Here is a 24,925-nt window from a genome sequence, read left to right on the forward strand (position 1 = left end):
GAACTTAGAAATATTTATAGCGGTAAAATGAGAACGTCCATTTCACATTTGTAGCTCGTTAACGGGGAATCCTATCTGGGCGGATGAGACGGCAAGTCACATGTTCTTTCCAGTCCAGTGACCGTCCGTCATGAAGCACCAGCGGGCGCGCTTCCGGAGTCTCTCGGTATCAGGATTTTAATCCATTTTATACATTTATAAAGCTGAAGAATTACCAAGGTAAATGAAAAGAAGGTCTTTGTTAAGGCTTTGTAACCTTCAAGAGCTTAGACAAACCAGCACCTCGATGGGGGAACTGTTACTTGTCTTCTCAATGTCAATGTGAAGTCTGCTAAAGGGAGTTATGGTAGACTTTGGTGTGCCTCTAGAACGGCATGGTTGGACAGAGAAGTGTTTGGTCGGACAGAGAACAGAGCTGCCCATAGACGTTAGCCATTATCAGCCAACTGGTGGGTACAATTGGTACACCGGACATTGAATCATGCCAGGTCGGATTTTTTGGGGTCTTTCATCTTCTAGTATCTACCGACTTTACAGCTAAGTACGAACAGCTAGTCATGGCAATGAGGATACACATTTAGGGTGAACGTCATCAGCAGTACGAACTTTTTTCGTAAGGCTACGTATATGTATGGAATGGTATGTTCTCCAGCCAATATCTGTGGACTACGACCGCAGATAGCTGGCAACCTCGTACACGAGTCCATTAACACCTGGTCATCCATGAGGCAGCTAACTTTACTCTAATGTCTATGCCCAGCTGAAGCTACAGACTGAATAATATATATAGGGAAAGGTGATCAACAGATCAGATGGCGTGGTCTACTTTCTATCTCCATAGTCCCCACACCGCATTGGGCTCTGTCCGTATCTGGGAAAGATTTGTGGTCAACACTTGGCATCGATTGGTCACTCACATTGAGTTGATAGTGTCATTGAACGATGTTACAGTACATTCTGCTTGGTCCACATTGTGGATATGACTCCACTCCCCTCGTAAATGTTAGCGTTCTGGACTCAACTGAGAGGTGGAAACATCTGTCCACTATATCCAAGAGGTACAAATATGGTCGAGAGTACCCCGAGTCTTATCCACCACTGACGATAAATGAGGAGTCAACCATTGGTGCTGTTGCATCTTTCTCCTAATAGCCAGTACGTCCGCACTTTTCCTTTTCCCTGAGGGAAATAGCATTTTAGAAACACAGAAAGGAATAAAATCAACACCTTTTGAAATGATGAATGGTAAAAATATGAAACGTATGTTACCTTCATCTCTACGTCTCCTCGCAACCCCAGCTGGAAGCAGTTCAACTCCTCTAAAACATTCCGTGTGGTGGTGGAGACGTGAATCTTCAGGGCTTCAAGACACGGGAAATCACAGTGATTAGCGACATGGGAATAGGACGTCTGTCACAGGTAACCACAATGATGAAAGCTCTGAGAACTTGAATGATCATCACCAACAATAGAACACGAGGGAACAATTTATTCCCGGGATGTCACCGACTTCCTTGACCTCACATGTCTAAAGTTCAAGGTTGGGCATCCAAACATGACAATTATATTTTTTAACTAACGAAACTCATCCTACAAATTAAATTTTGCAGCAGATATTTTTGCTTGATCTATCAGGGCAGCAGTCAATTGTAATCTCACCTTCGCCATTGGACTCCATTCTTGAAGCGGTGTTCACCGTGTCCCCAAACAGACAATACCGTGGCATCTTCAGGCCAACGACTCCAGCACAGACAGGACCTGGAGGACGTACAAGGTTTTTGACAATAATCAACGACAAAAGATGAGGTGGGAGAGTCCTCAGACAGCACGGAAGAACATTGGCCATACACAGTAAAGTTGATCAAAGTGGACAATTTCGACCATAACGAACGATCATTGGTTAGAAAATAAAGCCAACGATGTTTACATCTCCCGATGGCTAGCTAAATATTCGTTCCGGTATCGAAAGGAGTTGAATGTATATGGGACACGATCGTTCTGCAAATGACAAACCACAAAAAAGGGGAGATGGAGTGTTGGTCACTTCCAGCCCTACATTGGTCAAGGGTTTTCTTGTTCCATCGGACATGTATGGACACATTGCACAACTATAACGGCCGACATCATCTGAAATGTGTATAGGGATGTCGTCTTAATGAACTGTTTAATGTGCATGACCAGGTTTAAGCCTCCGATCCTCTCCTTTAACTCACCTGTGTGTATTCCGATACGAAGGCTCAGTTGTTGGTCTGGGCGATGGCGAATTTTAAACGTTTTGACAGCATCCAATAAAGCAAGAGACATTCGGGCAATCTCACGGGCATGGAGTTTCCCGTTCCGAACTGGGAGCCCAGATACCACCATATAAGCGTCTCCTATCGTCTCCACCTGGAAGTTATGAAGACAGAGCAATGATGAAGGTCCATTCACGGTTGGTCATGCCTTATAAAACATAGGCTGTGAATCCCACCTTGTAGACATCAAAGTTGTCTATTATGGCGTCAAAGCAGGTGTATAGATCATTCAGTAGAGTGACAACCTGCGGGGAGAGGAGAAGACATTGTCATGGATTATGTAGACTGGAGCTCAACAATTTCTTGGTACAAGTGGAGAAGGGAAAGGAAAGAAGGTTGTAGTCCGAAACGGTAGACAAAAAAAATCCCATCGCATGATTATCGGTATGGAGCGGGTGAGCTAGTCTACCTGGATCTTCTGGAATACCTGCATTGGTGTGCTCTCAGCAGACAGAGCTGTGAATCCCACTATGTCACTGAAGTAAATGGTGACGCTATCAAAGGCTTCCGCCTGAACGGTTTCCCCACTTTTGAGCTGTTCGGCAACAGAGCTGAATGATGGAGAGAGAAACTTGTGAGCAATTGAAGAAGTTAAGACATAGGAAAGTTTTGGTAAACACAGCAGAAGATGCTTCCACCCTCAAAAAGTGTTTTACCATTTTCAATACTATACGATTCATGGTCGAAACATGAAGGAACTTTTCCATTTCCGGTTGTCAAATAGTAATAGAAGATGTGGAATTGTGGTGGAGTCTTCTGATACTTACTGAGGCAGGATCTGGTACAGAAGGGCCTCTGCCTTACGTTTCTCCTCTAAGTATGCCTGTGTCCTGTCTTCTACAAGCTCCTCCAAGTTATTGGCGTACTGTTCCATACGAGAGAGCAGATTGTCCAGGATGTTACTGCTGTTTTCTCTACAAGACACAGACCAGAAGATGAAAATTTTGTGTTGAGTATGTCTGGAAGCAAGAGGCATGCCCAATAGAGGCCTGTGTATGACGAGGCCACGGTGGGTCCAAGACAGAACCGTCAACTGTGTTACGTAATACGGTGTCTAGTGGATCATCAGCAGGGATGATATAGAAGTCAGTCTTTTGAAATTATCTAAAAATATAGGGGGTCGACCTAGCGATCCAACAGCATAATCCTTTTCTGCTCAATTGTAATATGGAAAAATAGTCATGACTAAACACCGCTAAATTTAAGGACTATATGGAAGGAAGAATCTAGGGGTCCATCATAGGACTGTAAAGTTGGTCAGAAGTCAAAGACCAAGAATAAGCTTGAGAAGATATTTAGGATGTGGATAAAGTTTCACCTGTTGAACTTGCGGAGTAGAACTTTGATCTGGTTAAAGTCTGGTCTGTCCAATGAATCCTCTGCCCAGCATCGTTGCATAAGGATCCCTAGCTCCTGGATATGGCAGTAAAGATTGGTAGATGGTCTGAAATATGGCTTCTCTCTGCTTCTTACTCGTTCTATGATTTCTTGGGAAAAGGAAAAAGATGATAAGTATGTCAGCGAGGAAGACCAACCTAGATGTAGCATCTGTCAGGAAGAGCAACCTAGTTGTGGCATCTGTTTACAATGGATGTACCTTTAGGGCTATAGTCTCCGCTGTCCATGTAGAAGACCCCGTTCCTCAGTGCAATCTCTTGAAGTATGATGCCAAAGCTGTAAACATCTCCTTTCTGACTGCCCTGTGGATTGGGAGATTCCATGCGCAGAAGCTCAGGTGCCGTCCATAGTTTTTCTATAGCAAATGTGTGCTGGTGATTAGTATTTCACTTCAGAATATTTACTATAAATCAGGTTAAAAGGAAGGTGATGGACAACATTTTAGGGCTTAACAAGACTTATGTGTACTGACCACAGTCCTCCTCATGACTACTGTTCTCCTCATAACTACGGACATCCTCATGACCACTGTCCTCCTCATGACCACTGTCCTCCTCATGACCACTGTCCTCCTCATGACCACTGTCCTCCTCATGACCACTGTCCTCCTCATGACCACTGTCCTCCTCATGACCACTGTCCTCCACATGACCACTGTCCTCCACATGACCACTGTCCTCCACATGACCACTGTCCTCCTCATGACCACTGTCCTCCTCATGACCACTGTCCTCCCCATGACCACAGTCCTCCTCATGACTACAGTCCTCCTCATGACCACTGTCCTCCTCATGACCACTGTCCTCCTCATGACCACTGTCCTCCTCATGACCACTGTCCTCCTCATGACCACAGTCCTCCTCCTGGCTACAGTCCTCCTCTTGGCTACAGTCCTCCTCCTGGCTACAGTCCTCCTCCTGGCTACAGTCCTCCTCCTGGCTACAGTCCTCCTCCTGGCTACAGTCCTCCTCATGACTACAGTCCTCCTCATGACTACAGTCCTCCTCCTGACTACAGTCCTCCTCCTGACCACAGTCCTCCTCCTGACCACAGTCCTCCTCCTGACCACAGTCCTCCTCCTGACTACAGTCCTCCACATGACCACAGTCCTCCTCCTGACCACAGTCCTCCTCCTGACCACAGTCCTCCTCCTGACCACAGTCCTCCTCCTGACCACAGTCCTCCTCCTGACCACAGTCCTCCTCCTGACCACAGTCCTCCTCATGACCACAGTCCTCCTCATGACTACAGTCCTCCTCATGATCACAGTCCTCCTCATGACTACAGTCCTCCTCCTGACTACAGTCCTCCTCCTGACTACAGTCCTCCTCCTGGCTACAGTCCTCCTCCTGGCTACAGTCCTCCTCCTGGCTACAGTCCTCCTCCTGGCTACAGTCCTCCTCCTGACTACAGTCCTCCTCCTGACTACAGTCCTCCTCCTGACTACAGTCCTCCTCCTGGCTACAGTCCTCCTCCTGGCTACAGTCCTCCTCATGATTTCAGTTCTCCTTATGACTACAGTCCTCCTCATGACCACTGTCTTTCCTCACTGCGCGCTCACTAGTCACTGACCTAAATTCATGGTGACTACTACTTTATGTTAAAACTTGGTGTGCTCACGCCAAGCCCCCTCTGTGTGTGCTATCATCACCTTATAATAATGCATGCCTCCCTTCACATGCAAAGCACATCTGGCTCATAGCAGCTGCCTCAGTTTACTCTCCTTTCCCCAGTACAACCAGTAACGCAGCTTTGTTTCTTAGCGAACAGAATTAAGATTTAATACTAGTGACAATGACATTTGGTGCAAATGGACAAGTTTAGTCACCAAAGGTAGAGGAGATCTGTGGAAATAATGCTCCAACCCAATATAAAAAAACCATAGGGTCACCCTACAGAACTTCTTACTAGCAAAATAAGAATGAGAATCCTCTAAGTCTACAGCACTGCGGAAACTGGCCAGTCCATAGTCGGTGATCTTCAGCACGAAGCGACTGTCCACCACGCAGTTGGAAGACTTCAGGTTCCCATGGGACATAATGACACTGTTGTGGAGGAAGAGCATCCCCTGGAGGAAAAACAATAAAAGTTGCCACAAAATATAATAGTCCACACCCATACACAAGACCCACCGCTTTGGTGACCGATAATGTAAGTAGCAAAATTCAGATTTGTTTTGGTTTCTGCTAGTTTACCATCCGGTATGGCACTACGTCCACCAAAACGGTATCCATATTGGCATGATCTTTGGAGAATTAAAGATTAGAGGATATAGGAAGAGGAAAGGAAAGAAAAAATGTCTTCTTACCCTATAGAATATCAATATTTTGGGGGTTGCATGGGTCACATGACTCACCTTCACAATATCGTTAATTAGAGAATATCTGAACATCCAATCCAGAGTGATGCTCTCGTTTTCTAGAATATCCTGGGAAAACAAAATTGTGCAACTTCAGCTCTGTCTGGAGGACACATACAGATGTGACCGGACGTACTGATATAACTCCTACCTGCAGGCTGCCCCTAGGACAGTACTCGGTCAGGATGCAGATATTTGGAGGGTCAATACAGGCCCCCACAAAGCGAGTGAGGTGTTCATTCTGCACGTCCCTCATCTGGAAGACACACCATAGAAACAATGAAAAAGTGTGTATGGTCAACCACCCACCACATATGTATCATATGCTGAAGTCTATACAGAATTATAGGACCGGGTCCTGCTATTACGGGACGTTGCTCTTCCGTCACAGCAAGAGGTTCCAAATCATATAACTATAGGGTTCCCCTTCACTATTAAAGGTAACACTCTATTGGGTGGCAAGGCTCAATGACTATGGGGCGACACTTTCTACCATAAGATTAGGGTGAATCGTTATAGGGTGAGGCTCCACAAGTACAGCACAACTCAACAGAAGCCGAGGATTAGAGCGGGGGTGCAAAAACTTCCAGGCTCACTTACTGCCGATTCTGGAGAATGAGACCCCTTGCTAAGACGGTGGGGCGTACCATCAAAAAACACGTTTTAGGTTTGACTTGATATAGACCTTATCAGACAAGTCCCTGTATTTGAAGACCCTAATGAATGACCTATTACCTCCAGGGTCTCCATCATATGAGAGTACTATGAGGTGGTGGTACTTTATCCTTTAGGGTGAGACGTCATAATAATGGGGTGACCCTGTGAGGCTCATCTGCTATGTGTTGGGAGCTGGTGGGTTACTGCTACACGTCTCTGCTGTGTAATATATGACATTGGGCTATTAGTGCCACACACACATGGATTGCTGGTGGGGTCTCATCTTCTCAGTGATGGATACTGGACATTAAATGGCAAGATAATTCCTGATTTACGCATCCACAGAGCGAGGGCGAGGGAGGGAGACGAGGAGAGCTGCTCAGACTGAAGATTGCAAATATTACCGAAATGTCAGCGCTGGTTCTGATTAATATTGGGGCAGAGAAAATAACATTATCTCGAGGTTTTAAGAAGCCGAGGGAGAGAAGACACAGTGAATGCTAAAGACGAGGGCAGAGACGGCACCAGAATAAAGAGGCGGCATAGCAGAGGTGGAGAATGAGAAGAGGGTGCAAACTATGGACGGCTACCCCTCTATAATAAAGAGCATTTTTTCCTATAATCATAAAATTTCAGTAAATTACGGGTCCACGAGTCATAAACATATTAAGATTTTTTTTCTGCGTCCTCCCCACAGTTACTTGCACTACAATAGCTTTTTATGTATCCTATTCTTTATGGTTTATGAATATAATGGCAGAATAACAGTAAAGACTGACACAGTAGTAGAGCAACAGTAGAGGGAATAGGTGGACTATAATGTTACATAAAAATGCAGATTTTGAGACCATTCAGGGTCTGTGAAAAGCTGCATGACAATGGATATTAGTCGTTGTCTCCTAGAAACTGGCTGAATAGAATAAAAAAAACGTCAATGAATTAGAGAGAGGCCGATTTTGATTTTAGGGGTAAATGCTCTAAATCTGAATTTCTTTAACCCATAAGATGTAACCTCTGGGCCAGCGATCCTCCTAGATTGCATTTTTTCTTCAGCGAGGCAGAACGGCAGCCGCTTATCTGGATATCATGTTCCTATTCAGCCCTCTCCAGACAAGAGCCGTTATTGTCACCACTTAACAAGTGACAAGCGTACAGATTAGCAGGCTGCAGCCGTTTCTTTTTGGATACGAGAGAGAAGCCATGGCTGACGAACTCGGGTTAAGTGGAGGAGAGCAGAAGGGTCCAGCCAGTCCTCACAATAAAAATGACAACAAGCCAGCTGTTAATGTTCAGCATTTCTGTGGTGTCAGCAGCAATTCCCGAGACTGGGAGCCAAGGATGTGTCGGAGCAAAGACGGCTCCCAGATGCCAGCGTAAAAACTGAGAGGAACCAGGGATGATTGGGGTGGGATGATACACCGTAGAACTGGACTTAGATGGCGAGGGACCACCAATCCTCACTCATCAGATGGTCAACATAGACGGACAACACAATGCTTACGTGCTTCAGTTCAAACAGGACTCTGCGAGTCAGTTCTATACGTTTCCGGTTGATGTACTTAACAGCGATAATATTACCCTGTAAATGAGAAAAGGTTAATACAAAATGAAATGCGGTACGATCCGGCCACAAAACAACATTCCAATAAGAAGGGTAACAACTCATGTAAGATCGTTCCCCGAGGACCCTTCTGGAGAAAGAAGAAAATATGAATACGAGAGAGAGAGAGAGAAAACTGTGTGCAGATTTTATATGGGTAGTGGTGGCATGAAGGGATTGTACCTTGTAATACGCCGTCTTGGCAAAGATCTGGAACTGGCCTTCGGTGGTACACAGGGATCCGTAATTGGAGCCTCTCTAGAGTGAAAATAATATCAACAGCAATGATGAGTGTACAAAATGTGTCTGGACGAAAGCAAGAACTATAAGAAATATACACAGGCAGATAGAAGTAATGGAAAAGAACAACCAGACAGACGGGAGATGATGAGAAGCTCAAGAACGAGGCCATGTATAGAAATACAAAAAGAAACCAAGTGAAGTCAATGTTGAAGTCGATGAGTGTACAAAACATGTCTGGACGAAAGCAAAACTATAAGAAATCTACACCGGCAGATAGAAGTAATGGAAAGGAACAACCAGGGAGAAGAGAGATGATGAGGAGAAGCTCAAGAACGACGAGATGTGCAGAAGTTCAAAAAGAAACCGAGTGAATGTTGAAGATGTTGAGAAGTTCAAAAACGAGGCAATATGCAAGAGTTCGAAAAGAAACCAAGTCAACTGAAGTTGAAGGTGACGAGTGTACAAAACATGTCTGGATGAAAGCAAGAACTATAAGAAATCTACACCGGCAGATAGAAGTAATGGAAAAGACCAACCAGGCAGAAGAGAGATGACGAGGAGAAGCTCAAGAACAAGGAGATGTGCAGAAGTTTGAAAAGAAACCAAGTGACGTGAATGTTGAAGTCGAAGAGTGTACAAAACATGTCTGGACGAAAGCAAAACTATAAGAAATCTACACCGGCAAATAGAAGTAATGGAAAGGAACAACCAGACAGAAGAGAGATGATGGGGAGAAGCTCAAGGACGACGAGATGTGCAGAAGTTCAAAAACAATGTTGAAAATGATGAGCGACCTTCGGAATGACTGTGGGTGGTTTGACCTCAGGCATAACTTATGGATTAGTGTAGTATACATTTTATTTATACCATTGAACAACAGCATTCCTGGAAAAAAAAAAAAAGATCTGACGAAAAAAAGAATAAAAACACATCAGCCTGAGCGTCTATATAATGAGCCGCTCGGTGAATATTTTTGGAAACTGCAGCCAACTTGGGTTAGCGATCTTATCTCCGCATTGTAGATTATGGTTTGAAAATAGTAACAGAACATATTGAGATGATTTAGTTTGGTGATGAAGGTGAAGGCGAGAGGAGAAGAAAAGTTTAACGAGGATTAGAGACAAAGAAGGGAAACGGCACAAGATAGGAAGTTGGCAATGATGGTCTGTAGATATGGAGATGACAAGACGAAGAAGAGATGGAGGTGACTGGACATGGACGTTCAAGGGGGATGAAGACAAAACTTGAGGTGGTAAAAGGGTAGAAAGTGAAGCAGAGGCATGGAAATGAAGAGGACATGGAATAGACAGGGTTTGGCAATGGATACAAGTGAATAAAGGAAATAGTGAAGGGCAAACATGGGGCACTTGGCTTGTTGACATGGAGATGAAGGCTGGTGGTTCAAACCATTACGGTAGAAGATAAATTCAACAAAATGACTATACAAATGATCCTAACAAGTGCCGTTAGTGGCTCCTGATAGTATTTTTTATCAATATCTTGGTTTTCACAGCTCAATATACACAGAAGTAATTCACTAGAACCAAGTTAATAATCTAAACGGGTTTTAGTTACCCCTACTATAAGCTCTCTGTACGATATAGAAGAAGATATTGATTTTGATGATGGTGGCACTTGTCTTTTTGACTTTGAGGGTTATTTTTCCAAAGAGTAAGATCCATTTTATTTTCACAAACTAGAGTTTTACTCTTTGCAATTTTGCACTACAGTCTATTTTCTCAAGCAAGATAACCAAGCACATGCTCTATCCAATGTACAGAGCTGTAGTAAAGTCTCCCGTAATACCCTATGTAATGACAGAATGACCCGCTATAAATGGAAGTTCCAGGAGAAGCTTTCAAGAACCCTCCAAGTGAAGGCACAAGATGTGATACAAGTGGATGAACAGACTCAAGGGTTGCATCTTCCATTGGGTTCTATGTTATTAGTTGAAGTCTCCTATTGGATGTCCAACCATTGACTTAGACTTATAGGATTGAATCATACAAGGTCTAGAACATAAAATGAAAAGTAAAAAGGACAGACTTTGGACTGATTGCCATAAAGCTTCCATTACACGGGTTGGTGAATTCTCTTCTACAGCAAATAAATATCCATTGAACTGGGTCTAATTTCCGCACATCCATCACCATCTCATCACTTTCGGCAATTGACACAAATTAGCATGTGTTCTGCGACTTCTGCGCACAGTAGAAAAGGCGAGCCCAGTCGGTATGAGTGCAACAATGGTATGTTTTATTAGAGGGCTCAAAGTGTAACAGAAGACAGAATGGACACCGGTAATACAAACAGGACGGCAACATAACCTGCACTGATGGACCCAACGAAGGTTGGTCAATGCAATTCTGACCCAACTGGATTTCTGGATCAAACAATGGACAATGTATCAGGAGGAAAACAAGCTCAATGACCACTGCAGATTATTGTGCAAGGAAATCGTCCAATATGTGATGTCTACCATGCATGTGACTTGGCAAGATGTATTAGATCTCGCTGGCAGCACGTAGGGTTTCATTGGCTTCAAGGATGTGCAGAGGTCTTACCACCCAGTAGGGTAGACGCCACCTGTGTATGGCCATCTTGAGTTAGCACGACTAGCTAGTTCATCTCTGCCTCTAACTTCTTACTCTACACTATTCTTTTGTGGATTTGCTGTGGGGTACGAAAACTCCATGAATTTTTGATATTCAAATTCAATCCAAACCCAAGTTAATCCATTACTTTATAGCATGGTGCCACACCAAATCAGATGCCAACATGCCTACAGGCAACTACGATGTCTATATATTCTCTTGGACATCAAATTGAGTCTATGACTCTTCTATCCCTTTATACATTACTGCTTAGCCTGCTATGACTATCGGATATCACACTCTACTGAATGTTGAGCATAAAGCAGGATTATTTGTGTGTCGGGGAGAGGATAACATAGTCCTGCTATGACACCGTCCCCCCATCATTTGGAAAAATCAGCTTTTATTGGTTCTGTGCCCTATAATGTGACCCGGCTGGCAGGCAGGCAGGCATGCAAGATGCTTCTGGTGCAGTTACCAGTGATAGCGTGAGCTTGCTGCCCGCCCTGCGGAGGTTTTTCTCCATGTTGCTTGTCTGAATGTCCTCCCAGCGTATTTTCCACAATTCTGCAGCCAACTCTTTCTCCAAACGCAGCTTCCTGGGGAGAGAAAGGTAGAAGTTTACTTGATGGAAATCACATGACGAAATGTCTTCTTGACATGGACCACATATTTGACAGGGAGGTCTGGCAGCTGATAGCCTTGGGTGATATCATTCAAAGTAAAAATCGGGTGTAAGCTTATTCATCATCTAAGGCCAAGGCTTGATGACAACAAAGGCAAAGAAAGTAAAAAAGCTTGTGCAACTTTGGTGTCACTTAATACAGCTTCCCCTTAGTGTATACTGCAGGCAGCTGTGTTTTTCGGATTTTCTGGTTGACCATCATATCCCTGGATGAAGCTACATGACCTAAAAGTTATATTGTCCAGTAGACTGACGATCCATAATACACGACAGCAGGATAAAGATTGTGCAGGTTCAAGCTATAGTACAATCAAGGCATGGGCAAAGATGTAAGAACACTATACAATATACTCACAATACAATATACACCGGCCAAATATTACCCTGACTCTCAGTATGTCCTAATTATCCGTTCAAAAACCTACAGCTATGACCAGCAGCTGCTCTTAGGGATCTTTCCTTAATCCTTGTAATTCCCCCCCCTCACCCTTTTCGATTTTGAAAGCTGAAGTCAAGCAGCGGTCCCTTCCAATTACAGCTCTCATGGAAACAAAACGCAGGTCTGGAGGCTCCAGATGACACATCCCCTCCCTCCGTCTACCAGTATCCTGAGAATCCCAGTTTTCAATTAGCAGCTACAAGGCCGAGGAAGCGGGAACAGGAGGCGAGTGATGTATAAGGAGGTGAAGTTTGTCTACTAGGAGAAGGAGGAAGAAGAGGAGGAAGGATACCTGTATATGAAGATGGAAGAGATTGCAATCACCAGGAGGATGAAGCAGATCACTATCGATGTGACCTCCAGGATGGAGAAACTGGCTAATAAAAAAAAAAATACAGGTACCATTAGAGATGGATCAACATATAAACACACGTTTCATGAAATACCCAGTCTCACACACCAAACATGCAGTCCACCACATCGAAGGCTATACACACATACGACTCCACGGCTGCCCAACAAAGCTTACAGATGTCTCCAACATCCTGAGAAATCTACACTCACATGTCCAACACAGAGAACGTGCAACCTCTGAGCAACATCATAAAGAGAATACTTGAGTCCAACTTGAAGACCAAACAACCACAAAGAGAAAGATGGCAAAGTCCACACACACATGCCCAACAAAGAGATCATACAGCCACTGAGGAACATGACAAAGTCTACACACATGTCCAACAAAGAGATCATACAGCCACTGAGGAACATGACAAAGTCTAACATGACAAAGTCTACACACATGTCCAACAAAGAGATAATACAGCCACTGAGGAACATGACAAAGTCTACACACATGTCCAACAAAGAGATCATACAACCACTGAGAAACATGACAAAGTCTACACACATGTCCAACAAAGAGATCATACAGCCACTGAGGAACATGACAAAGTCTACACACATGTCCAACAAAGAGATCATACAGCCACTGAGGAACATGACAAAGTCTACACACATGTCCAACAAAGAGATCATACAGCCACTGAGGAACATGACAAAGTCTACACACATGTCCAACAAAGAGATCATACAGCCACTGAGGAACATGACAAAGTCTACACACATGTCCAACAAAGAGATACAAGAGCCACTGAGGAACATGACAAAGTCTACACACATGTCCAACAAAGAGATCATACAGCCACTGAGGAACATGACAAAGTCTACACACATGTCCAACAAAGAGATCATACAGCCACTGAGGAACATGACAAAGTCTACACACATGTCCAACAAAGAGATACAACAGCCACTGAGGAACATGACAAAGTCTACACACATGTCCAACAAAGAGATCATACAGCCACTGAGGAACATGACAAAGTCTACACACATGTCCAACAAAGAGATCATACAACTACCGAGAAACATGACAAAGTCTACACACATGTCCAACAAAGAGATACAACAGCCACTGAGGAACATGACAAAGTCTACACACATGTCCAACAAAGAGATACAAGAGCCACTGAGGAACATGACAAAGTCTACACACATGTCCAACAAAGAGATCATACAGCCACTGAGGAACATGACAAAGTCTACACACATGTCCAACAAAGAGATCATACAACTACCGAGAAACATGACAAAGTCTACACACATGTCCAACAAAGAGATACAACAGCCACTGAGGAACATGACAAAGTCTACACACATGTCCAACAAAGAGATCATACAACTATCGAGAAACATGACAAAGTCTACACACATGTCCAACAAAGAGATCATACAGCCACTGAGGAACATGACAAAGTCTACACACATGTCCAACGTAGAGATCATACAACTGCTCAGCAATGTGATAAACATGATGAAGTGAACACTTGTGTCTAACATGGAGAAATATGATGAAACCTACATGGGTTCAACAGAGTGGACATGTAACTGTTGAGCAATATGATGATATCTACACATGTCCAACGTAGAGAACATACAACTGCTCAGCAACGTGACGTACAACACCGGAACAATGTCTCACCTTACATATGTGTCCAACGCAAATAACCGACATAAGGGCAGTGATTATACAAGTTACTGACAGATCCAAATTGCCTGATGTATCCTGTCCATAACTAGGAAACATGCCCTTATTTACCATAATGGACCTTTCCTGCAAGCTCTATAATCATACAAAAGTGCAGTGCACACGTTATTCCCATGGTGACAAGGCCGGTTATCCATCACACAAGGCAGTTAATGGGACCAGTTTATTTTCAGCATGTAAAGGATGTAGACCAGGCTCTTTAAAGATTCATCACACCAAGGAACGGAGAAGAGCCGTATGGGACTCGTAGACAAGTGCTGACAACCGTGTTGGGTTAATCATCCAGGTTGTCATCCAGTTTTCCAAGGAAAACATATAAACTAATAAATGACTGAATGTTATTTAAGGATAGAATTTTTTAAAGTTTTGCTATCCATTGGGGGTTTCCACATTTTAAGGGGGAAATTCACACTATACCACCTGGAGGAAACTCCCATGAGCACAATTAGGATCCCTTATTTAACTGGAACTGCCAGAATAGTAGGATATATATTGCATGACTGATGGGATCCCTAGTTATGTCCAGTCACCGACTGGGCCCCGCCATGCGTACTCACTTTTCTTGCAGGCTGGATTGTTGTTATCGAATCCACAGGGAGGAAAGTCAAGTGGTGGGAAGCCATTCCCTGGCCAATGGATCTCCCGTCCTGGCACCTTATCAATGCTCTTCGAGGTCCCATTGTAAATACCCACAATCTACGAGCAACAGAGATTCACCTGTTACACATTTGTAGAAATTCTGGACTCCTCGTCTTAGCAGGTTATTGGTCTCATTTACCTGATATTCTCCAGTAGTTGGGGACATGTCCCACAGGGCGTAGTCAGTTTCCCGGTCACCGTTGTCATCAATCCTCATAAACCCGGAAACCCCTGTAACATGGCAGAGCGTTAATGAAGCCGGATGTTCACAGCTCCATGGGCCAATAAGACCAATCATACCAGTGGAATGGACAAATAGTTTATGGCAGTGAGATTGAGCACGAACTCATTACAATATCAATAGAGGGTGGGATTAAGGGAAACTAATAACTGTGATACAGAGACATAGGGTGACAATAATAATCATGACACAGGGAGATGAGGGGACAGTAATGAATGTTACACACAGAATGATGAGGGGACACTAATGACTGACATACATGAAAATGGGGGGGACGGTAATGGCTGTAATACAAGGGAACACACTATAATTTCAAGGCCTAGCTCCGGTTTTTCTTCTAGTTATAAAGAAAGGGTTAAAAACACAAATTCCATGCACAGCCCACAGTATGAGAGAGCCCGCATGGCTTGTAATTATCATACGTGTTTGAAGTAGCTGGTAATGAGAGGATAATTACCAAGGAATAGGACAATTATGCTGAGAACCAAAGTATTGAAAATTACTAATTCAGAAATCCCAGATGCAGTGCAATTGATGATAACACAGTTCAGTCAGATCCACACTGGTAATATGAAAGTCACCTGCGCCCACCACTATCCCTACATCAACCCAATCGTTTCCCAACTACAGCAGTAGTGGAGCACCACTGCCCCCACACCACTAACATGGACTTAACTACCACCCAACTACAGCAATACTGGACAACCACTGCCCCCACACCACTAACATGGACTTAACTACCACCCAACTACAGCAATACTGGACAACCACTGCCTCCACACCAGTAACATGGACTTAACTACCACCCAACTACAGCAATACTGGACAACCACTGCCCCACACCACTAACATGGACTTAACTACCACCCAACTACAGCAATACTGGACAACTACTGCCCACACACCACTAACATGGACTTAACCACCATCCAACTGCAGCACTAGTGGACCACCGCTGTCCCCAAACCACTAGCATGGCCTTAACCACCACCCAACTGCAGCAATACTGGACAACCGCTGTCCCCATGCCACTATCGACCCAACCACCACCCAACTGCAGCACTAGTGGACCACCGCTATTCCCACACCAGCAACCAAATCATCACTGAAGTGCAGCACTAGTGGACTACCGCTGTCCCCACACCACTAACATTGACCCAACTGCAGCAGTACTGGACCACCGCTGTCGTCACAGCACTAGCATTTACCCAACCACCACCCAACTGCACCACTAGTGGCCTACCACTGTCCCCACACCCCTAACATTGATCCAACTGCAGCAATACTGGACCACTGTTGTCCCCACAACACTAACATTGACCCAACTGTAGCAATACTGGAACAACGCTGTCCCCACACCACTAACATTAACCCAACCACCACCCAACTGCACCAATATAGGATCACCGCTGTCCCCACACTACTAGCATCGAGCCAACCACCACCAAACTGCAGCAATACTGGACCACCATTGTCCTCATACCACTAAAATCAATCCAACCACCACGCAACTTGCAGCACTAGTGGACCACCGCTGTCCCCACACCCCTAACATTGACCCAATCAGCAATACTGGAACACCACCATCCGCACACCACTAACATTGACCCAACCACCACCTAACTGGAGCAATACTGGAACACCGCTATGCCGACACCACTAACATTGACCCAACACCCACCCAAACGCACCACTAGTGGACCTGACTGGTGGCGCCATACAGTGGGCATTCTAGCACAGTACTTAGACTGTCAGGAGCTGCATATCTAGGCATCTGAGGGAGTAAACTCTATAGGATGTTGTCTATCTTTTTAAAAAAAACAACCAGATATAACTGGAATATTGGACAGAATATTTCACAACCTGATAGAAGTGGTCGGCTTTAGAGGAATACACTCCAACAAGAAGGGATCCAAGAAAGAAATAAGTGGTTGATTTACATCATCTATACCCGACGATTTCGGCAGGACCAGCCAACCATCTAATGTGTGTTAGATGTTCTTCTGATATTCGTTCGGCAGAAGTCAGGGAAAAAAAGAACCGGGAGTGTTGAATTTTAACAAGTTCGATCCTTTGTTTTCAAGGGAGACAAGTCGCCCCCAGAGGTGTCTGTTAGCAGCTTATTCCCCTCTACCAATTAGGAACACATGCTCGGCCAAGCCAAGTGTGTATGTATATGGGGAGGTCAGGAGGAATAGCTGTCGGCCTAATGCGCTTTCACTTGACAGATATTGAAGGTGTATGGCCCTTACAAAAGATCTTATAACGTCATGTAGAATGGTCCAGGCTGTGTTTTTTTTATACATAGATCTGAACTCTGGACAATGAAGAAGAGGGACCGGAAAAACATTGCTGCTGTGATTTCTGGTGTTGACGGTTGAAGAAGACATTTAAGAATACCAAGAAGCATCAAAGACCAGACTGAAGCTTCATCTTAATTTGGGCGTCTTATGAGCTCATTGGAAATGTCAATTATTGTAGTAAGAGATGAAGAGACACGAGGAAAATGACGAGCAGCCTCAAGGTTGAATGGATACAATCAGAAATATGGAGAAACTTTATTGAGGGCCTATGGGCCTGCAGACTTTTTGGGCATCTTAAGGTCCTCCCAGGGTTTATAAATGGCTAATTGTGATTTCGAGAGAAAGCCAAGAGATGGAAATATTGTTTTGTGCCACAGATGTCAAAGTGAAAGACAAAAAGACCAAGACTATTACTAAGTCAAAGTGGTGTGATCTAGATGAGACAGAAAAATAACGAGGGAAGACCCGATGAAGAACGAAAATAGGAAAGAGGTCAATAAGGAACTGAATAACAGGATCTGAGAAGAGGAAAGACAGTCAAGATACATATTCTTTGATCTTTCCCACCACCAATGACCCAATAAAGTTCTCCAGCATCAGACCAGAAGAGATTTATAATCTATGAAGTGCTCCTCAACTATTATTTTGCGATATCAGAAGATGGGCCTATGAAGGTCACTACAAGAACTGTCCATGAAAAGTTGTCAGTGGGACATAGCAGTGGCTTAAAGGTGGACAGGCTACGTCAATGAATTGCAACCAGCTGGACTTGGGTGTTCATCCTACTTTAGGTAGTCCTAGATACATTCGGCAAGATAATGCATTCAATCGAGGATTGTGGGTACTTATGGTATTCTCATTGGCTTTATATAATCCCTTTAAATATGCTCTTTTGGGCGGTATAAAGATGAGTTGGGGGTGTCTTGACCTCCTCAGAGCAAGGAGCAGTTCTGGTGGACTTCTGGTATCTGCAAATTACATGATCACTCTTGTCAGTATCACCTTAGGAGAAATTTACCGGGTGGATAGCACCTGGTCACGAGGGGCCTGTCTAATGGAGAGGGGATATCCAAAGGGGACTGATTAGTGAAATGGCATGTATTCCTAGTGTTCTGATTTGTCATTTAAGACAGTCTAGTTGCTATGGTTACATAGCTGGGGTTGTCAGACAGCTCATCCCTAGCAACCAATCTATCTCATGTTAGTCAGGCCTCAGCCTGTCAGAAAAGGGACAAGAAGACTTCTCTCTGTCTTGTATCGTCCATATTCATAGGATTTTCTAATAAACAATTGTAGATGTAGAACATCCTGTAAGAGAGATCGGAGGATGAGACTAAAAATAAAGAAAAAAGGGAGGAAATTGAGGAGGGGTTGGTCCCAGGATGAGAATATGAGAGGGATACTGTCTGCGTTCCAGATATACAATAAGACTTCAGATCTCGGTGATGAACCCATAAGACCGAGAGATATCAGAGGAAGGAAAGCTTGTAAAATCAGAGTTTAGGAGGTGAAGTTATCTTACCTGACATAACACTGGAAATAGTGCGGAGCCTGTCAAGGCCGAGACACAGCTGTTTCCTGTACGTTCAGGAATCCGCCGCTTTATACTGTATTATGAGGTTGTCTATATTTAGAGCGACTCTAAAACTTATCTACATTTACGCAGCAGTTACATGGAGCCCATTGTTCCCTTCTATCCGAAACCGCAATGCAAAGGGTATATTCATGCAGACATGTTACCCCTGTATATGATATCAGCAGTGCAGGATATACAGCAGATGTTACCCCTGTATATGATATCAGCAGTGCAGGATATACAGCAGATGTTACTCCTGTATATGATATCAGCAGTGCAGGATATACAGCAGATGTTCCTCTGTATATGATATCAGCAGTGCAGGATATACAGCAGATGTTACCCTGTATATGATATCAGCAGTGCAGGATATACAGCAGATGTTCCCCTGTATATGATATCAGCAGTGCAGGATATACAGCAGATGTTACCCCTGTACATGATATCAGCAGTGCAGGAAATACAGCAGATGTTACCCCTGTATATGATATCAGCAGTGCAGGATATACAGCAGATGTTCCCCTGTATATGATATCAGCAGTGCAGGATATACAGCAGATGTTACCCCTGTATATGATATCAGCAGTGCAGGATATACAGCAGATGTTACCCCTGTATATGATATCAGCAGTGCAGGATATACAGCAGATGTTCCCCTGTATATGATATCAGCAGTGCAGGATATACAGCAGATGTTACCCTGTATATGATATCAGCAGTGCAGGATATACAGCAGATGTTACCCTGTATATGATATCAGCAGTGCAGGATATACAGCAGATGTTCCCCTGTATATGATATCAGCAGTGCAGGATATACAGCAGATGTTACTCCTGTATATGATATCAGCAGTGCAGGATATACAGCAGATGTTCCTCTGTATATGATATCAGCAGTGCAGGATATACAGCAGATGTTACCCTGTATATGATATCAGCAGTGCAGGATATACAGCAGATGTTCCCCTGTATATGATATCAGCAGTGCAGGATATACAGCAGATGTTACCCCTGTACATGATATCAGCAGTGCAGGAAATACAGCAGATGTTCCCCTGTATATGATATCAGCAGTGCAGGATATACAGCAGATGTTACCCTGTATATGATATCAGCAGTGCAGGATATACAGCAGATGTTCCCCTGTATATGATATCAGCAGTGCAGGATATACAGCAGATGTTACCCCTGTATATGATATCAGCAGTGCAGGATATAAAGCAGATGTTCCCCTGTATATGATATCAGCAGTGCAGGATATACAGCAGATGTTCCCCTGTATATGATATCAGCAGTGCAGGATATACAGCAGATGTTACCCTGTATATGATATCAGAAGTGCAGGATATACAGCAGATGTTACCCCTGTATATGATATCAGCAGTGCAGGATATACAGCAGATGTTACCCCTGTATATGATATCAGCAGTGCAGGATATACAGCAGATGTTACCCCTGTATATGATATCAGCAGTGCAGGATATACAGCAAATGTTCCCCTGTAAATGATATCAGCAGTGCAGGATATACAGCAGATGTTACCCTGTATATGATAGCAGCAGTGCAGGATATACAGCAGATGTTACCCTGTATATGATATCAGCAGTGCAGGATATACAGCAGATGTTACCCCTGTATATGATAGCAGCAGTGCAGGATATACAGCAGATGTTCCCCTGTATATGATATCAGAAGTGCAGGATATACAGCAGATGTTACCCTGTATATGATATCAGCAGTGCAGGATATACAGCAGATGTTACCCTTGTATATGATATCAGCAGTGCAGGATATACAGCAGATGTTCCCCTGTATATGATATCAGCAGTGCAGGATATACAGCAGATGTTACCCTGTATATGATATCAGCAGTGCAGGATATACAGCAGATGTTACCCCTGTACATGATATCAGCAGTGCAGGATATACAGCAGATGTTACCCCTGTATATGATATCAGCAGTGCAGGATATACAGCAGATGTTACCCCTGTATATGATATCAGCAGTGCAGGATATACAGCAAATGTTCCCCTGTATATGATATCAGCAGTGCAGGATATACAGCAGATGTTACCCTGTATATGATAGCAGCAGTGCAGGATATACAGCAGATGTTACCCTGTATATGATATCAGCAGTGCAGGATATACAGCAGATGTTACCCCTGTATATGATATCAGCAGTGCAGGATATACAGCAGATGTTACCCCTGTATATGATATCAGCAGTGCAGGATATACAGCAGATGTTACCCCTGTATATGATATCAGCAGTGCAGGATATACAGCAGATGTTACCCCTGTATATGATATCAGCAGTGCAGGATATACAGCAGATTTCCCCTGTATATGATATCAGCAGTGCAGGATATACAGCAGATGTTACCCCTGTATATGATATCAGCAGTGCAGGATATACAGCAGATGTTACCCCTGTATATGATATCAGCAGTGCAGGATATACAGCAGATGTTACCCTGTATATGATATCAGCAGTGCAGGATATACAGCAGATGTTCTCCTATATATGATATCAGCAGTGCAGGATATACAGCAGATGTTACCCTGTATATGATATCAGCAGTGCAGGATATACAGCAGATGTTACCCCTGTATATGATATCAGCAGTGCAGGATATACAGCAGATGTTACCCCTGTATATGATATCAGCAGTGCAGGATATACAGCCGATGTTCCCCTGTATATGATATCAGCAGTGCAGGATATACAGCAGATGTTACCCCTGTATATGATATCAGCAGTGCAGGATATACAGCAGATGTTACCCTGTATATGATATCAGCAGTGCAGGATATACAGCAGATGTTCCCCTGTATATGATATCAGCGGTGCAGGATATACAGCAGATGTTACCCCTGTATATGATATCAGCAGTGCAGGATATACAGCAGATGTTACCCTGTATATGATATCAGCAGTGCAGGATATAAAGCAGATGTTACCCCTGTATATGATATCAGCAGTGCAGGATATACATCAGATGTTACCCCTGTATATTATATCAGCAGTGCAGGATATACAGCAGATGTTCCCCTGTATATGATATCAGCAGTGCAGGATATACAGCAGATGTTACCCTGTATATGATATCAGCAGTGCAGGATATACAGCAGAGGTTACCCCTGTATATGATATCAGCAGTGCAGGATATACAGCAGATGTTACCCCTGTATATGATATCAACAGTGCAGGATATACAGCAGATGTTCCCCTGTATATGATATCAGCAGTGCAGGATATACAGCAGATGTTACCCTGTATATGATATCAGCAGTGCAGGATATACAGCAGATGTTCCCCTGTATATGATATCAGCAGTGCAGGATATACAGCAGATGTTCCCCTGTATATGATATCAGCAGTGCAGGATATACAGCAGATGTTACCCTGTATATGATATCAGCAGTGCAGGATATACAGCAGATGTTCCCCTGTATATGATATCAGCAGTGCAGGATATACAGCAGATGTTACCCTGTATATGATATCAGCAGTGCAGGATATACAGCAGATGTTACCCCTGTATATGATATCAGCAGTGCAGGATATACAGCAGATGTTACCCCTGTATATGATATCAGCAGTGCAGGATATACAGCAGATGTTCCCCTGTATATAATATCAGCAGTGCAGGATATACAGCAGATGTTCCCCTGTATATGATATCAGCAGTGCAGGATATACAGCAGATGTTACCCCTGTATATGATATCAGCAGTGCAGGATATACAGCAGATGTTCCCCTGTATATGATATCAGCAGTGCAGGATATACAGCAGATGTTACCCCTGTATATGATATCAGCAGTGCAGGATATACAGCAGATGTTACCCTGTATATGATATCAGCAGTGCAGGATATACAGCAGATGTTACCCTGTATATGATATCAGCAGTGCAGGATATACAGCAGATGTTCCCCTGTATATGATATCAGCAGTGCAGGATATACAGCAGATGTTCCCCTGTATATGATATCAGCAGTGCAGGATATACAGCAGATGTTCCCCTGTATATGATATCAGCAGTGCAGGATATACAGCAGATGTTACCCCTGTATATGATATCAGCAGTGCAGGATATACAGCAGATTTTCCCCTGTATATGATATCAGCAGTGCAGGATATACAGCAGATGTTACCCCTGTATATGATATCAGCAGTGCAGGCTATACAGCAGATGTTACCCTGTATATGATATCAGCAGTGCAGGATATACAGCAGATGTTACCCCTGTATATGATATCAGCAGTGCAGGATATACAGCAGATGTTACCCCTGTATATGATATCACCAGTGCAGGATATACAGCAGATGTTACCCCTGTATATGATATCAGGAGTGCAGGATATACAGCAGATGTTCTCCTATATATGATATCAGCAGTGCAGGATATACAGCAGATGTTACCCCTGTATATGATATCAGCATTGCAGGATATACAGCAGATGTTACCCCTGTATATGATATCAGCAGTGCAGGATATACAGCAGATGTTCCCCTGTATATGATATCAGCAGTGCAGGATATACAACAGATGTTACCCCTGTATATGATATCAGCAGTGTAGGATATACAGCAGATGTTACCCCTGTATATGATATCAGCAGTGCAGGATATACAGCAGATGTTCCCCTGTATATGATATCAGCAGTGCAGGATATACAGCAGATGTTACCCCTGTATATGATATCAGCAGTGTAGGATATACAGCAGATGTTCCCCTGTATATGATATCAGCAGTGCAGGATATACAGCAGATGTTCTCCTATATATGATATCAGCAGTGCAGGATATACAGCAGATGTTCCCCTGTATATGATATCAGCAGTGCAGGATATACAGCAGATGTTACCCTGTATATGATTTCAGCAGTGCAGGATATACAGAAGATGTTACCCCTGTATATGATATCAGCAGTGCAGGATATACAGCAGATGTTACCCCTGTATATGATATCAGCATTGCAGGATATACAGCAGATGTTCCCCTGTATATGATATCAGCAGTGCAGGATATACAGCAGATGTTCCCCCTGTATATGATATCAGCAGTACAGGATATACAGCAGATGTTACCCTGTATATGATATCAGCAGTGCAGGATATACAGCAGATGTTACCCTGTATATGATATCAGCAGTGTAGGATATACAGCAGATGTTCCCCTGTATATGATATCAGCAGTGCAGGATATACAGCAGATGTTATTCTGTATATGATATCAGCAGTGCAGGATATACAGCAGATGTTACCCCTGTATATAATATCAGCAGTGCAGGATATACAGCAGATGTTCCCCTGTATATGATATCAGCAGTGCAGGATATACAGCAGATGTTCCCCTGTATATGATATCAGCAGTGCAGGATATACAGCAGATGTTCCCCTGTATATGATATCAGCAGTGCAGGATATACAGCAGATGTTCCCCTGTATATGATATCAGCAGTGCAGGATATACAGCAGATGTTACCCTGTATATGATATCAGCAGATGTTACCCTGTATATGATATCAGCAGTGCAGGATATACAGCAGATGTTCCCCTGTATATGATATCAGCAGTGCAGGATATACAGCAGATGTTCCCCTGTATATGATATCAGCAGTGCAGGATATACAGCAGATGTTACCCTGTATATGATATCAGCAGTGCAGGATATACAGCAGATGTTACCCCTGTATATGATATCAGCAGTGCAGGATATACAGCAGATGTTCCCCTGTATATGATATCAGCAGTGCAGGCTATACAGCAGATGTTACCCCTG

The 24,925-nt window shown here is 43.6% G+C and overlaps 1 protein-coding gene across 1 annotated transcript in view; it reads right to left on the reverse strand.

The window, feature by feature from the left end:
• NPR1 (natriuretic peptide receptor 1) overlaps positions 1-24,925 on the reverse strand; it is a 90,039-nt gene continuing 65,114 nt past the window's right edge. Inside the window, exons 5-22 of the mRNA XM_075844674.1 lie at positions 15,155-15,246; positions 14,934-15,072; positions 12,562-12,646; positions 11,624-11,744; positions 8,492-8,566; positions 8,210-8,287; positions 6,203-6,307; positions 6,049-6,120; positions 5,601-5,760; positions 3,892-4,047; positions 3,613-3,781; positions 3,062-3,208; positions 2,722-2,845; positions 2,471-2,539; positions 2,214-2,388; positions 1,660-1,758; positions 1,270-1,361; positions 1-1,179 (exon numbers count right to left, since the gene is read on the reverse strand). Of these exons, the coding sequence (XP_075700789.1) occupies positions 1,117-1,179; positions 1,270-1,361; positions 1,660-1,758; positions 2,214-2,388; positions 2,471-2,539; positions 2,722-2,845; positions 3,062-3,208; positions 3,613-3,781; positions 3,892-4,047; positions 5,601-5,760; positions 6,049-6,120; positions 6,203-6,307; positions 8,210-8,287; positions 8,492-8,566; positions 11,624-11,744; positions 12,562-12,646; positions 14,934-15,072; positions 15,155-15,246 (2,021 nt within the window). The 3' untranslated portion in view covers positions 1-1,116. The remainder of the gene's footprint in view (positions 1,180-1,269; positions 1,362-1,659; positions 1,759-2,213; positions 2,389-2,470; positions 2,540-2,721; positions 2,846-3,061; positions 3,209-3,612; positions 3,782-3,891; positions 4,048-5,600; positions 5,761-6,048; positions 6,121-6,202; positions 6,308-8,209; positions 8,288-8,491; positions 8,567-11,623; positions 11,745-12,561; positions 12,647-14,933; positions 15,073-15,154; positions 15,247-24,925) is intronic.

This window comes from Rhinoderma darwinii, chromosome 12 (genome assembly GCF_050947455.1).
Source record: "Rhinoderma darwinii isolate aRhiDar2 chromosome 12, aRhiDar2.hap1, whole genome shotgun sequence".
Classification (NCBI taxonomy): domain Eukaryota; kingdom Metazoa; phylum Chordata; class Amphibia; order Anura; family Rhinodermatidae; genus Rhinoderma; species Rhinoderma darwinii.